This window comes from Macrobrachium nipponense, chromosome 8, assembly GCF_015104395.2.
Source record: "Macrobrachium nipponense isolate FS-2020 chromosome 8, ASM1510439v2, whole genome shotgun sequence".
NCBI classification, from domain to species: Eukaryota; Metazoa; Arthropoda; class Malacostraca; order Decapoda; family Palaemonidae; genus Macrobrachium; species Macrobrachium nipponense.
Genome location: NC_087203.1, coordinates 13,914,247 through 13,929,543, shown reverse-complemented (window position 1 = coordinate 13,929,543; position 15,297 = coordinate 13,914,247). Strand labels below are relative to the sequence as shown.

Genomic DNA, 15,297 nt, shown 5'->3' with positions numbered 1-15,297 from the left:
TCTCAAGACTATTTAACCGTCATTTGTAAGGACTTTTTTTAATCTCAGGCTGCGCGTTCGTCATACTTCTATTAAGATTAGGAGTACGATTAATTTCCTACCGAAGAGAATGAATAATAATAATAATAATAATAATAATAATAATAATAATAATAATAATAATAATAATAATAACGTAAGTCAATAGTGCCCTCAATTTTTAATAAACTGCTTTGGGTTCGATCCCAGAAGTACGTAATAAATAACAATGTTATTATTATTATTATTATTATTATTATTATTATTATTATTATTATTCCATACAAAAAACATGGCCGTCCAATCCAATTTAAAAATTAAGCGAATATATATTGACCTCCAGCGCTATAAAAAAAAAAAAAAGAGAGAGAGAGAGAGAGGAGAGAGAGAGAGAGAGAGAGAGAGAGAGAGAGAGAGGAAGAAAGTGCTGGAAGCATGGCCATGCTGGAAGCCGGGGGAATCATTAGGAGAACAAAGAAATGGAGTGAAATTCACTGTACCCGGGATAGTTTCCAAATGCCCATTTCGAGGAACCTCTGCCCACCTGAGTTATTGTCCTAGATCGCACGGGGAAAGCTTTGGAAATTACCTTTAGGGGCTGGGACTTCATCAGCACGAAGGGTGCGTTCGCTCGGATACCACAAAACCCACAGAAACAGCTCTACGTGATACAGTGAATATTCTGTGGAGTAATTTGAAGACACCACTGACTGAGAAAGAAAAACTTGGTTTTTAATTCAGACAATAATTCTGAGAAAATTTGTTATTCATGATACAAATGTCATGGATGTAAAAATCAAGACTGATCATCCCGATACATTCTGCCTGATCCAAAAGTCAGCGGTTTTCAGCTACGACATATCTTCCTGAACGCACCTCAAGACACAACTGACCTACCTGGAACCATATAAGCTGAAACAGTACCCCCTGTCGTGAGCTCCAGAGATTTGCCCTTCATCCCTTAATTATCAATCGATCTTAAACAAACAAACAGGGAATTACAACCCCCACCCCCAGAGACAAAGAAGACAAACAAAACTTATTAACGTCTTGGGAAGATTGTACCTTGGATTTCAAATGACTGGGGGTTTCTCCGATCTTAAGGCCAATATTCTTATTTGAAATTTACTTTAAAATATGAGGTTTTCACGGCCCGTTAACTACAGGCAGACGCGATGGTCGTAATTCCTGTATATTAGTGGACACATGAAATTGAAGCTCTCCTGCGACAGGAACAAAATAAAGGCCAGACATCACGTTATTAAAAATCCTTAAAACCAAAATCTACTTTATACAAATCGTAAAGAGAAAATACACAGAGAAAAGACACATTCCAAGGGGGTACTGAAAAGAGGACCCAGACATACAGAAAGACAATGAAGAATGACTGAATAAAGGCGAATACAACAGTACTATTTCCGTGAAGCACATCAAGAACGCTATGGCTGAAGCCCAGCGGGATGATAAGGGACAAGGGGCGCAGGCATCAACAACTCACGTCAATGCAAAGCTTAAGATGAGTAACAATGACATCAATTCTTCCCTTCCCTTGTCGCCTCGGCCTCCATGAACCGGAAGAGTCGAAGACGAAGAAGCCCTATTATTCAAGAAAGGGACGAGTCGCAGTAGCAATGGCAGAGACCATCGCTACTGCTGCCTCTTCTGAAAGGTCCTCTGTACCTTAGGTCTCTCTCTCTCTCTCTGCCCATAATACAGTTACTCTGCGCTCAAACTCTATCTGTACATCTGGACACTTCTTCCAGCTTCACCTCTCTTCATCTTGACCGACCGGCTTGGCCTTTATAAAAGATTTCAGTGAGGATATCAAACACATCAGAAAATGAGTTCTCAAACCACTATAACAATAACAATATAAAGCCAAACTCCATTAAGACGTAAAAGTTTAGAGAACTTCGACGCAAACAAACAAAGAAACGCTCTTTTGAAGGGTTGTATGCCTCAACAAAGTCTCGGTCCACCTTTTGTCTATTATAAAAAAAAAAAACACACTTTGACAGTTATAACACGGATCAGAAATGATCCTTATCAGTATGCATACCATTCGCGACCACCTGCTAGCCCGATCTTCTGCGAGTGCTTTAAAAGGACGAACATACTGATGTTACTCTTGCAACGATATTGCAATGCTTTCGTACTAACCCTGAACAATTTGTTGCATACAAAAACACACTTCATAAATATTCAAGAAACATGCCGCGACATACGCAATCATAGCGTCACAATTAGTTGATTATATATATATATATATATATATATATATATATATTATATATATATATATATATAGATATATAATATATATATATATTATATATATAATGATTTATGCAGGGCGATTGAAACTGGGCACAGGAATACAAGAGAGCAATTATTGAAAATTTAAAGAAAATACATAAATAAAAAAAACTAATGTACCAGCATGCCACTACCAGAGCACTCATGAAATTACTGAAACGGAAGTCATCTACAGGATTCTATAACACCGTGTTTGTAATTACCTCCTGGTTCTTCTTTTCAAACAGGAAGCAACTGGCAAGCAGACCCACAGATTCAATAAGCACTACATAATTTAGAAGCCTTCAGTATCTTACATCAACAACCACAATAACAATACTAACAATAATGATAATTGTAGTCGCTTTACTTACTGTGGCTGTTGCAATTCGTAATGAAACAATGGTAGTCATGGAACAACAGTTTTAATAAGTACTGTCAGTTTCGACTTCAGTGTCCCCCCCCCAAAAAAAAAAGTTTACCAACATTTCCTCTTAAATTTGTATAATTTTAAAATCTATATCGTTCTTCAAAAAACAGATATAACTATGATAAACCTTACCAATTTCCTGTGAACATGATTCCCTATTACCCGTTCATTTTTGGCAATAAATTCATAAAATGGCTACGATAAATGACTTACTACGTACACAATGACAATTTTTTAAAGTTTCCCCTCATTATTCCCGGGTTACATTTTCTTTCAGACCTAGACGAGAAGACGAACAAAGCATTTTCTGCCAATACAAGGCAAGCGCTGCCATCTGTGGGTAACTTTTGAAAACTGAGCTACCGCCAAGGCTATACACCGTTTTCTATTAACATATTTTAGCATGAACTTCATTAAAACATACTAGGACATTACCACTCCCAATGTCGCAGTGACATTCAAAGATTACTTTCACATTAAACATTAATAATATAATTATAATGACTGACTATCTAACAATTTTGTTAGTATTAACTGTTTATTACTTGCTGGTATTTTTCCCAGTTCCCCTGAAAGGTGATATTTTGAAACAAAAGGCTAAGAAAATGGCCCAATATATCCCTTCCATTAGGGAATTCATATTCAACTTCAAAAGAATTTGATAGAAGCAAAGCCCTGCTCAGAGTAAATTTTGTATAAAATGTGTAACATTTAAAAGATGAAAATACAAGCTACATTTACTATCAAAGTATCCAAACATTAAGTTCATGCCTTTATACATAAATTCATTTGTATACACAGACACTTGAGAGAGAGAGAGAGGAAAGTGCCTCAATTGTTATTTGGAAACCGGAGCAAAGACTGACATCTAAAACAGAAGAAAATTACGTAAGTCAGTTAAAAATAACTAAATAAATAAAAAGGACATTCTGAAAGCAAAACAACTCAACATTTCAACAAGGAATGTCTGAGACGACATTCCCGCAACCTTTGAGCAATCTTCCCAGCGCCGCACACAGGCACACGAAGAACAACTCTAACGGAGCACAAAAGCAATAATGATAATAATAACAACAGTAATGACAAAGCCTCACCTGTGTGAGTCTGTCATGATGGTGGCTCAAGTGGTGACGGTCTGGGTGGTCAGGGTGAGTGTCCACCAGCAGGGAGGCGAAGTGCTTCTCGTAGTCGGACAGCCTCTCCACCTGAAATAAAGCAAACTAGGGTTTAGTCATCTTGCAGTAAACACGTAAGTCATTCAATACATGAGCGTGATGACAAATAAGAAAAGAAATAGAATACAATAACACAGATTTATCACAATGTTATGCGCCGATGAAAAACATGACACGCAAATATACAACACTAAGCCCCAACGTTGACGAAGGAATGTTTGAAGAAAATAAGTTATTTTGAAACAACCTACATGCAGTATATACCAACACTTCACTGTAAAATTAACACATCGCCTGTTAAAAGTGCGTTATTCCTTTGCAAGTAATGATGAAGTTGAAAGTGAATCAAAGTCAACAGCAACTCTAGGTAGAACCAAGGCCAATATTGGGTAGAACAGTCCATGAGGGAGGGACGTCATTTAATGGAACATAATCACTCCAGATGCAAGGCATTGGCAGTATTACTTATATATTTAAACAAAATACAATCAAAAGAGAAACTATGGGTCATACGACATCAACTGTAGTCTGATTTAAATCTACTTATATAATTAAAATACGCATTTACTATATAACAAAACGCATTTAAAAAAAAACCTTTAAACTTATAATTTTATTTTACAAAACAAATGACTAGAAAATGGGAAAATAAATAAATCAATACCACGAGGTTAACGAACTATTTACGCCAGTCTCGGTACTTGCTTCAGTTGCATAAAGGCACAAAGAAACCAGCAAACGGACTGTGACGTCATTTGTAATGACGCGTTCTTAGAATTTTTCTTGCTTAGTCTCCCTTGGAACCCATCCATCCTTTTTTTTTTTTAAAGCAGATTCCGTTACCACTCAATCGTACTCGCTCTCTTTATACGCTGGGTGCTTTGGATAATAAGTCACAAGCAATGTCATTATTTAGGAATTCAGCTCTCTCTCTCTCTCTCTCTCTCTCTCTCTCTCTCTCTCTCTCTCTCTCTCTCTCTCTCTCTCTTCAAGACCAACCACCTCTGCTTGAATGAATTCACCTTTTCTATTATTCGTTATTTTCTAATTTCTCCTTTGCACAAACATAGAAAATGGCATCCCCTACCGCTCTGCGGAATCATAAAGAATGCTTGTGACCTAAGCGGAGACGGGACGCAGGCTAAACTATTGGTTTCCGAGGTTTAGGTGATAGGACTATAATCCTCCGCTAGCGTGGGAAGGCTGGAAATGAACAATAAATCGAGGAATCCGTTTCTCATCCAACGCTAATCTTTCCACAAATGATTGTATCCTCACGACATCCTCTCTTTTGAAAAGGGTCCATTTCTTTCGCGGGGAATTAGTATTCCAGGTAACTATAAATCAGCCGAGAAACCTACATAGTAAGAATCCCTACGAGTTGTTTGATTCGAAATGCGCCGTTTCGTTCATCTGACTTTTCAACATACGAGTACTCTATGGCGATTTATCACCGACACACACACAATCCCGAACCTTCCAATATGCGATCCCACGTTAGACGTTGCAAGACATCAATAAAATACGATAACTTCAAAATCATTGGCCAATCCAAGGAACCTGCAGAACTGCTGAAAGTCTGAGCATCAAAAGAAGAGTACCAATGCTAAATTGCCAATCATCGGCTGTTCCCCTGTTCATAGCATAACTCGATCGTTTGTTGATATTTGCCCACCTTCTTCCTCTGTTTTTATGCTGTATTCTTTCCTTTTTATGTTGTATTCTGAAGTGTGTTTTCCTTTTTCACCATGAGAGGTACGTTTTGTGCTCTCCCTTTTAAGTTCATTGTAAATTCTCTTTGACTAAGTTCATTCTAGATTTTCTTTTATTTAAGTTCAATTTAATTCTTATGAAGTTTTTTTTAAATGTGTAAATATTTTTTAAATGTGTAAATATATTTAAGTGTAATTGATTGTTTAAGTGAACCTGATTTTCCATTTTAACCTTCTTATATTTTGTGTATGTATGTGAATACCGTTCTCTTCACATTGTTCAACTATATAGATGTCCTGATGATGTGACCAAGGGTCAAGAAACGTCGACTGGAACGAATAAAAAATGTACATACGAGATCTTCGCCTCTTCCATTGCTTATTGTAGTGCCCTTGGATGTGTGGATTGTAAATATATATATATTATATATATATATATATATATATATATATATATATTATATATATATATATATATATAAACAATTCATGAGCCATTTAAATAAAATGGAGGAACAGGCTTAATCATAAATTGGAAACTAAGACAGGAAAAAGAACACAAACCCATCCTTTTGTTGATGGACTTCTCTCCAGGAAAAGGCGGAGCTGAAAATTTCAAGATGAGAGAAGGAAGATACAGCAAAGTCAGCCTCCCAGTAACACCTCTTTGACGTAGTTGATATATCATCATGAATAATAATAAAGGAATAGTTCGCAAAGAACTGCAGAGAATTTTTTTAGGCCTCTAGAAAAGGTAAAGAGGAATGCCAAGCACTGCTTTCTCGAATAACATAGCAGCACTTTCCACATAAATGAAACGGACCGTAACCTTGATCTCTAGGCTGAGCAAAATGGAATAACACACGAACAAAATAGCTTATATTGTGTTTCTTTGAATTCGTAAGCAAGGAGAGCGCAAGCGCGCGTAAGCCAGCACAAGACGAACGGTTATCGAAGTGTTTCCTGTCACCTGTTCGTTCAGGTTTCAGCCTTCCATCCCCAAAGCCATTCCTGAGGGAAAGACCAGGTGGGTATGTGCCCACCGGCCAAAAGATGCCTTCGGGGTTTATTGGCTAAACACACTTGAGAATGAAACACATACTTGGAGGGATTAACGACAAAGGAAGGTGGAGGACGGAGGAGATGAAAGTAGGGAGACGGACTCTTCTAAAATAATAAGAACATTACCTTTGATTTTTGACAGTGGTATTCTTCATTTTACCTATATTTACTTGTCTATTAAAATTTCTTCTTTCCTAATACAAGACATTACTTTGTTTTTTGACAAGTGGTATTCTTCATTTTTACCTATATTTCTTGTACTAACTTCAGACACAGAAGGTGGAGGAAGTAGTAACTGAAAACAGGCATTCCTCTTTTATACACACACACACACATTATATATATATATATATATATATATTATATATATATCTATATATATATATATATATATATATATAAAATGTGTGTGAATAACTTAATCACGAAATATATAACACGTGATGCTATGTATAAATAAAGGTAATGGCACGGAGGAAAAATGAAAAGACGAGAAATGCCGAGATCTCCCGGTCTACACGACCCTTACTTGTGCCTCAAGTAGTGTCGTGTAGACCGAAAGATCTCGGCATTTCTCGTCTTTTCATTTTTTTTTCCTCAGTGGCATTACCTTTATATATCCTATATATATATATATATATATATATATATATATATATATATAGTATCACATATTATCACAGGTGAAAAAATGAGAGACGGGGTGTAGAACCTAAATCCCGTTTCTAATTTTTTTTCACCTGTGGTAATGTGTGATAAACGAATCAGGTGTTAAAATTATCTTAATCAATTTCTCTCTCTCTCTCTCTCTCTCTCTCTCTCTCTCTCTCTCTCTCCTCTCTCTCTCTCTCATAAACACATATCTATATGTATATGTGTACATATATACATATATGATACACACACTAGGATTGCTTCAACAAATTAAGTTATATACGAGGTAAGAGAGAATAGATATACTATATTTTTATCATTGCAGTCACTGTTGGTAATCTGTATAGTAATGAATTATGTCTTTGAGCCGTCATAATTAGCTTAGAAGTAAAAGAAATATAGTAAAGATAATCCTTGAGACTACCCCCCCCTCTCTCTCTCTCTCATATACATTCGCAACCCCCATATATATGTGCATATGTATACATACATATACATAAATATATATGTGTATAAATGCATATAATCATCCTCACACGTGACTTCATATATCACACACCTCAGGGAAGAAATGAAAATCTGTCATTCATTTCTTCCCTGTGGTGTTTATATATATATATATATATATATATATATATATTATATATATATATATATATATATATATATATATTAACTATCGCAATGTGCAAAGGAACAAAAACTACCTTTCCATCTTCCTCCTCCACTACCGTTAGTGCCTCCGCTATAGCGATGCTCCACCGTTTACTGATTTGGGTTAATTGCCTTCTTATTTTCTTAGGCATCTTTCGATCTGCTAAACGACAAGAATATTCCCATGTAACCATAACGTGTCAGGAACGCTCTACATGATTTCCTTCGATATTGCACAGATTTCTGCTTTTTCATCAGGAACAATCCATCACTTCCTTGGAATTTACAAAGAATTGCCCTGTTCCGTCGCATAAAACAAAAATGAAAAGATTTACAATTTAAAAAATCCTAAGAGGTACAACCACACAACACAATTTATGATTTCGCTTCCATTCCCTGAAACGCATGAACACAATACAAAATGTTGCCGTACATATTGTCTTTCCGTTACATGGACGATACACCCAAGAATGTCAAAAACCATTTATCGTGATGAGCCACTGTATCTCAGATGCGTCACAACACGAGGAAGACGACATAAATTTTCTCTGAAATTCATGATGCATCCGAGCACTGCGATGCTTAGCATACTGAAAATACCACAGCTCGTGAGAACGTTAATAGCCTTATCTTCATTATCTCAACGACTCTAGCTTCAGTATCTCAGATCTTTAATGCTCTTTTAATCTAGGCAATCATAAATCTCAATTGGTTCTTCACGTGAACCAACGGACAACCATGAACACCTATTTGTTACCCATAAGCCTTGGCTAATTCGCGGAAACAACATAGGTTTATTATTCGAGTCTGATATATATACACATACATATATATATATATATATATATATATATATATATATAGATATATATATATATATATATAATATAAACGAAGACGTATCCCCTCTCCCTTGTAATACAATAGACGTATGATTCCGTAACACTTCACGTACAACGTTTGCAGCCTTATGCGACTCATTCTTGCTCTATCTTGGCGCCATCTCTCCTCTAAATAAAAACCCCAAGAGCAATAAAAGAAAAACAAATTAATAATAATATTAACAATAAAATGGTACTGGGAGTCTTAGGAAACAGAATCGTCAGTTCTTGCGTCTCACTTTTTCTTTCCCCTTCACAGACATCGACACGAACAAACAGAGGCAAATAGTACACATAACTTCACATTCGCAAGCAGAGAAGAGAGAGAGGAGAGAGAAGAGAGGAGAGAGACGAGAGAGAGAGAGAGAGATAGAGAGAGAGAGGAAAGAGAGAGATAGTAAAAAGGCCGGGGGGGCGGGGGGGGGGGGGGTGGGGGGGGGGGGGGGGGGTTTAGGTCCCTCGGCATTTGGGGGGCAAAGGCTTCCAATTGCAACCAGAATCATTATGCCCTTAAAAGAGCTTGCAAGGTATAATTTAAGCGCAATAAAGTCTTACTAACATGACAACACTCAAACTGCCTCCAGTCGTGCCATCTTCCATGTGCACTAAAACGACTTTTCTAATGCCCGTCCCAACAAAAAATCTCGCAGCGCATAATTAAGACGGATCTAAAATGCAGCAAGCCATACACAAGATGCAACGGCAATAAACAAGTGGCCGCAGCACTGGTGCCGAACTCTGGGAGTTTGACTTGCACTCTGAGCAATCACAAGTGAAGGATTCTGTTGGAAGCGGCAAACGATATTCACTTTTAACCCAAATCACCAAAGTTGAAAGTGAATATAATCGAAATAAAATTCAATTACATTTTAACACACTGACAGGGCTTTTGGACACTGAATGTAAAAAGAAAAATGAACCGCTTTATCATAATTGGCAGGTGCAAAACACAGGTTGCGCCAAGACAATGGTTATTACTAACCACATGTTTTTCAGTCGTTTTCTCCCTAAACTACCAATAACCTATGGCTCTCTGATGCACTCACTCAACTTTCTAACAGGCTAAAAAACCCACTTCCAGATGCTAAAATAGTCACCGGTGTCAGACAATCTGTTCCTTGAGTACCTCTAAATGGTTTGACCTTGTTGATCAGGATTAGCTCCGGATTCTAAGCAAAAGCCTTCCTCATTTTCTCGAGCGAAATCAGACGGCAACAACAACCACACATACACCACATAAAAATCATCTATTCCCCATCTCGCCAAGTAACGGAACAGCAAGCGATGCCCTCTGGTCATTACTGGCGTGTTTACCTGTACCACCCGTGGGGGGCCGCCTTGTGGAACACTGGCTCTCAAATTGGTCTGACACGATCAAGATGAAAGCACTGACTGCATTACTGACAAAGAGGTCACACACGGCGAGCATTTGCCCATACAGCCCTTGCCTTCTAACAGTATAGAATTTTCATCTCACTGACACCACCATTGACTGAACTTTATTAATAACCAAGAAAATGTACACCACTGAATATGAGACCCCGAAGATGATAACTGACAAGGTCAAGAATACATATATTGTTTTCTATAATTTAGTCAATTTCCACGTTACACAGAGAACTTATCACTCGTAGCATTTCTCACAAACGAAACCACCTGATGATGCAGTTAACTATCGAAAAGCACACTGAACGAGTAAATGTGATATCAGTAGACGCTACAGATATTTTGCAGATTTATTAATAATTATTGTTGTAACGATGTTATATTACATCCATTATTGCTATAACAATGTTTTGTTACATAAATAAAGCTAAACTTTTTCTGTTCTGTTACTTTTTCCATATCACCATTATTTAACAACAAGCAGAATAGCAACAAAAGACAAGACAGAAACACCTTAAGCCAGAGAGAGAGAGAGAGAGAGAGAGAGAGAGAGAGAGAGAGAGAGATATCAATTCAAAACGAGATAAATAATTTCACTGAAGACAAAATCTGTGGTGAACCCAACCCCACCAGAGCACAATAAAGAAGCCATTATCCCAACTGTCGACTTGCCAGCCTTCAGCCACAAACCCAGACGCAGCCATAACCCCCAACCCCCCACACCCCGCCAAATCCCCTGAGTATTGAAAAGGCTAATACAAACACTGAAAAGGCTAATATTAAAGAAGCAGAGAATATGCTCAAAAGCATCATGTTGCTGGAGAAATTTATGATTAAAACGTGCAGACGTGTTTGTGTGTGCCTTGTAAATGATCATGTCTGAATTAAACTGGCCTCTACCGACAATACAATGTAAAGTACAGTGGTGAGTGAGCAATTCAAACTTTTCCCTACTCCCTCACAAAGTTCACACGGGATCAATCAATTTCCTGTAACATTTAGGAAACCAAGTGTTTCTCTCTCTCTCTCTCTCTCTCTCTCTCTCTCTCTCTCTCTCTCTCTCTCTCTCTCTCTCACTAACGGTTGATGGAAGCTGCGTTATGTCTGTTGTGGCTGCGAGCAAAGGTTTGAAGTCTGAACCCACAAGGGGAAGCGTGAGGGGATACGGGTTTGAATGGCACCAGAAGGGAAAGAGGGAATCAACAGTTGGAATACCCGAGGGGAAAGCGAGGGATAAGAAGCAGCAAAGCACGTTCAATGTAATGGACAGCGCCTTATGTAGAGAGAGAGAGAGAGAGAGAGAGAGAGAGAGAGAGAGAGAGAGAGAGAGAGAGAGAGAGAGAGAGAGAGAGGAAGTATCAAAATGACCTTACAGGATGTAGGTGAACTGAAAGGAAACGGAAATCTTGAAAAGGAACGGCGGGGGAAGTTGACGAATTTGCTGCACATCTGGGGACTGAAAATATATGCAAATGGAAAATATATTGTGATAAAATAAGTGGAAAAATGGCCCTAAACCCAACCACAACGCGACACCATCAAATTCAACAACAGTGAGATGCTATCAAGGGCAATCACGCAACTGTAATCTCGTGGTATCAAAAGCACGTAACCCTCGGACCGCGCGTTCTCTTATCACTTGATTAAAAATGACTGAGAAAACAAAGTCACTTTCACTGACAGTGATATACATTATCGTACTATAGGCATGTTCTAAGCATAAACAACTGTTATAAGTCTCACTTGTCACATTAAAAGAGTTCGGAAAATAAAACATGCGAAAAACTAATGACCAGTGAAATGAACGAACAAAAAAAGAAGAAAAATAAAAACGATCGCTGACTCAAAACACTGGGTACAAATATGTGATATTTCATCTTGGCTGAAACTCGAAGATTCACAACATTCAAAAGTAGTTTCAGTGAAAATTTTAATCCTCCATCTAACATTACGTTCACCTACTCCATTTTCACACACACACACACACACTGAAAGAGAGAGAGCGCATCTGCCCTCAGATTGATAACAGCAGAGTTAAATTTAACAAAAATTGACTTTAAAACTGAAAACGTTACGATCGATACCAGTGTGAATTGGGAACAAAGTTTGACGAATTTTTTTTATATATATAAAATGTCCACTATCAAGTCACAGAACGAAAATGATAAGACATATTCTAAAAGCAAGAAAAACATACTTGTACGAACCCGTAAAATATTCTCAGAAAAGAAATCCAGCTCAACAAAAGGGACATAACCGCGTCCTTCAGCGGTTTAACGTATTAGCAACGAGTTTCGTGGTGAGTGAAAATATATAAATACGCACGTGGACCTTACAGCGACCTTCAGTAAGGGCTGAGATTTTTTTTTTTTTTTTTTTTTTTTTTTTTTACCAGTTCCGGTCTAACGTAACTGATAGACGGTTACTCATATCAACGGAAAGATCCGGAGAAGTCGTGACTAACTTAGCGTCATCGGTTTTGGCACAGAAGATTCCGGTGTACACTTTGTCAAAGCAACTATACCGTTGAATTATTGCGGGCTTCATGCAAGAGAGAGAGAGAGAGAGAGAGAGAGAGAGAGAGAGACTGCACATGTACAATAATTCCATTCGTCCCGGATGGGGTACCACATAGGAGAGAGTGGTTGTGCATATATAAATCTGCTAAATCGCAGTCCGTCTTTTACGAGTCGCAATTCAAAGCCAAAAATATTGCTTACAACTATGTAATACTCAGAAAATTAAGTGGTTAACCTCTGAAAGTTATTTATAAAAATCTAAGTGAAGGGAAAAGCAATAAAAAACGGAAACCCAAAAGAATGAATAATACCCGCAACGAAGACAACGGAACCCACCTGAAATAAATAAGTAAACGATAACAAATACAGAAAATTCAAGCCAACGAATTCAAGCTAGAAAATTGAACGCAAATTCATATTTTTTTCTCTTTCTCTACAAAAGTGGCATAATAGAATCTGATAATCCACTTGATCACTTATCCACGACATATGGATCCCAATCTATACACAACATATGAATTTTGATCACATCACCGTGATTCATATACATGTATTAAGCTACAAATGTCCTTTAATATCCAATTCGCTCTACCTCGGAATTGATATATTTTCATAAATATGTGAACCGAATGAGAATTTTTTAGTTGATAATAATATCGTCCTCTCTCGTGGGTTCGAACCAGCGGACAGAGGAGAAATCAGCACTTCAGTGAGGTTATCGACTCGGCCAACAAGTGAGGTAAAAGTTGATACCGATTCCGACCTTACAAATCGATATCAAGTCCCCTCTGCCATGTTAACAAAGTCGAACGTTTGTCGCATGTAATATAATATATAATAATATATAATTTATATTATATATATATATATATATGTGTGTGTGTGTGTGTGTGTGTGTGTGTGTGTGTGTGTGTATTATCGCAACCGTTGCCATGCGACATAAGGGCTTATATGCTATCAGGTCACTCAAGTTTTCCTGTATTTTCACTTCCACAAATACCCACTCACCACCAGCCTTTCCATATCATAGTTCTCATCCAAGTAGATCAGAGTCTTCCAACACTTCTAAAATAGCGCAAAGAGTATCAAACACTTATCATTTCTAAGAAAGCGTCAACTTTAGCCTACATGTGATAAACTCCCTATGTTAATCTGCCGTCGTCCAGCCTGGTAAATCTCTCATCAATGGCGCTTATTATGTATGTAGAATGAAAGGTGTCCCGGTTGCAGCTTGGGAACCTTACGTAAAGCCCAATCTCGACCATCCCTTACGTTACCATCATTTTTACCTCTATGGACACATTAGGGACTAAACCAAACGCTACAGCTGCAACTCGAAATAGTGGGTTACGGACCTCTTGCATTCGAACACCCGCTCACTCCTCGGAGTTGAAGTGCTGGCAAACTGCATTCAGCTGTCCTGATTTTCCTAATTCTATGATGCAATAGCAATTTAGTTGAAACAGGTCACATTTCACGATAGTCATTTAAAATTGCAAGCAGTGTTATTACTCTGTCTGAAATGCTGACAATCGACTAGAAAGAAACAGCAAAATGCCATAAGGTAAAAGAAAATTTCTTTACCCATAAAAAAGGGCATCAACATCCGGGTGGTACTGAAATAGTTACATCTGAATACATAGACTAACAACCAAAGCTGAAAAATATCAAAATAAATACAAACTTAATGCCGTTGCATATGACATGGTTACCTATCTTATAACGCAAATACGAGAAATTGTTAAATAAAAATAGCAAAATGACATCGGCGAAGTCCTGGGTGTGTGGCACTCCTTGCGAATGTGCCACTCCCATATTTATACGATTAACATTCCTCGATCTCTCAAGTTCTTGGCAACCCTGACGGAACTAAGTGTCGCCGTCGCATCACACATGTGAAATGGGGTCCCACAAGGGGGGGGGGGGGGGGGGGGGCGCCTCCCTTCCTAGATACTATAGTCAATTAAATCTCATAAAAGGGAAATTACTTCGTTTACTACGATTATGAAAAAGGGTCATGAGCAATTCCAGACGAGAACAAGAAAGGTAAAATGGGAGACTTTCATCGTTTGCTATCGATTTCAACAGAAGCCTAGAGAACTCCTAGCTGAACATGAAGAACAAAACGTAACTGGATCAGATCCATAATAACGGATTTTTCCACAAATAACTGCATAGATGCGGGTGAATCCGTAACACAGCGTTACGCAACTGGAAAAGGCCGACTCCAAAAGTGCAGGAGAAGAACATCACCAGACGACCTCCAACGAGATGTCCGTCGCGACTTGAATATTCCTCTGAACGCGTGACATCCCTCGGAAATCAAATGGAAGGTGTAAACACTAAAAGCCAAACCATGTCAAGGCGTAGACCCTGATACAAAGCCCTCCCTCTATCCCCCCAACACACAAACCTGCCATCCCACTACAACTTGCTACGCCAACCACAACGACGCTCCTTCCAATGAATCACTCCCTCCCCCATCTCGCACTTGTAGTGACCTGCCCTTCT

At 38.1% G+C, this 15,297-nt stretch overlaps 1 protein-coding gene across 5 annotated transcripts in view; it reads right to left on the bottom strand.

The window, feature by feature from the left end:
• LOC135222617 (uncharacterized) overlaps window positions 1-15,297 on the bottom strand; it is a 775,758-nt gene that overhangs the window by 83,613 nt on the left and 676,848 nt on the right. For 4 of the 5 annotated variants that reach the window (XM_064260717.1, XM_064260722.1, XM_064260719.1 and 1 more), the window contains one exon: window positions 3,838-3,948. In XM_064260717.1, the coding sequence (XP_064116787.1) occupies window positions 3,838-3,948 (111 nt within the window). Of the gene's footprint in view, window positions 1-3,837; window positions 3,949-8,053; window positions 8,521-15,297 lie in introns of those variants that run through there. The other variant, XM_064260720.1, reaches the window with a different exon arrangement.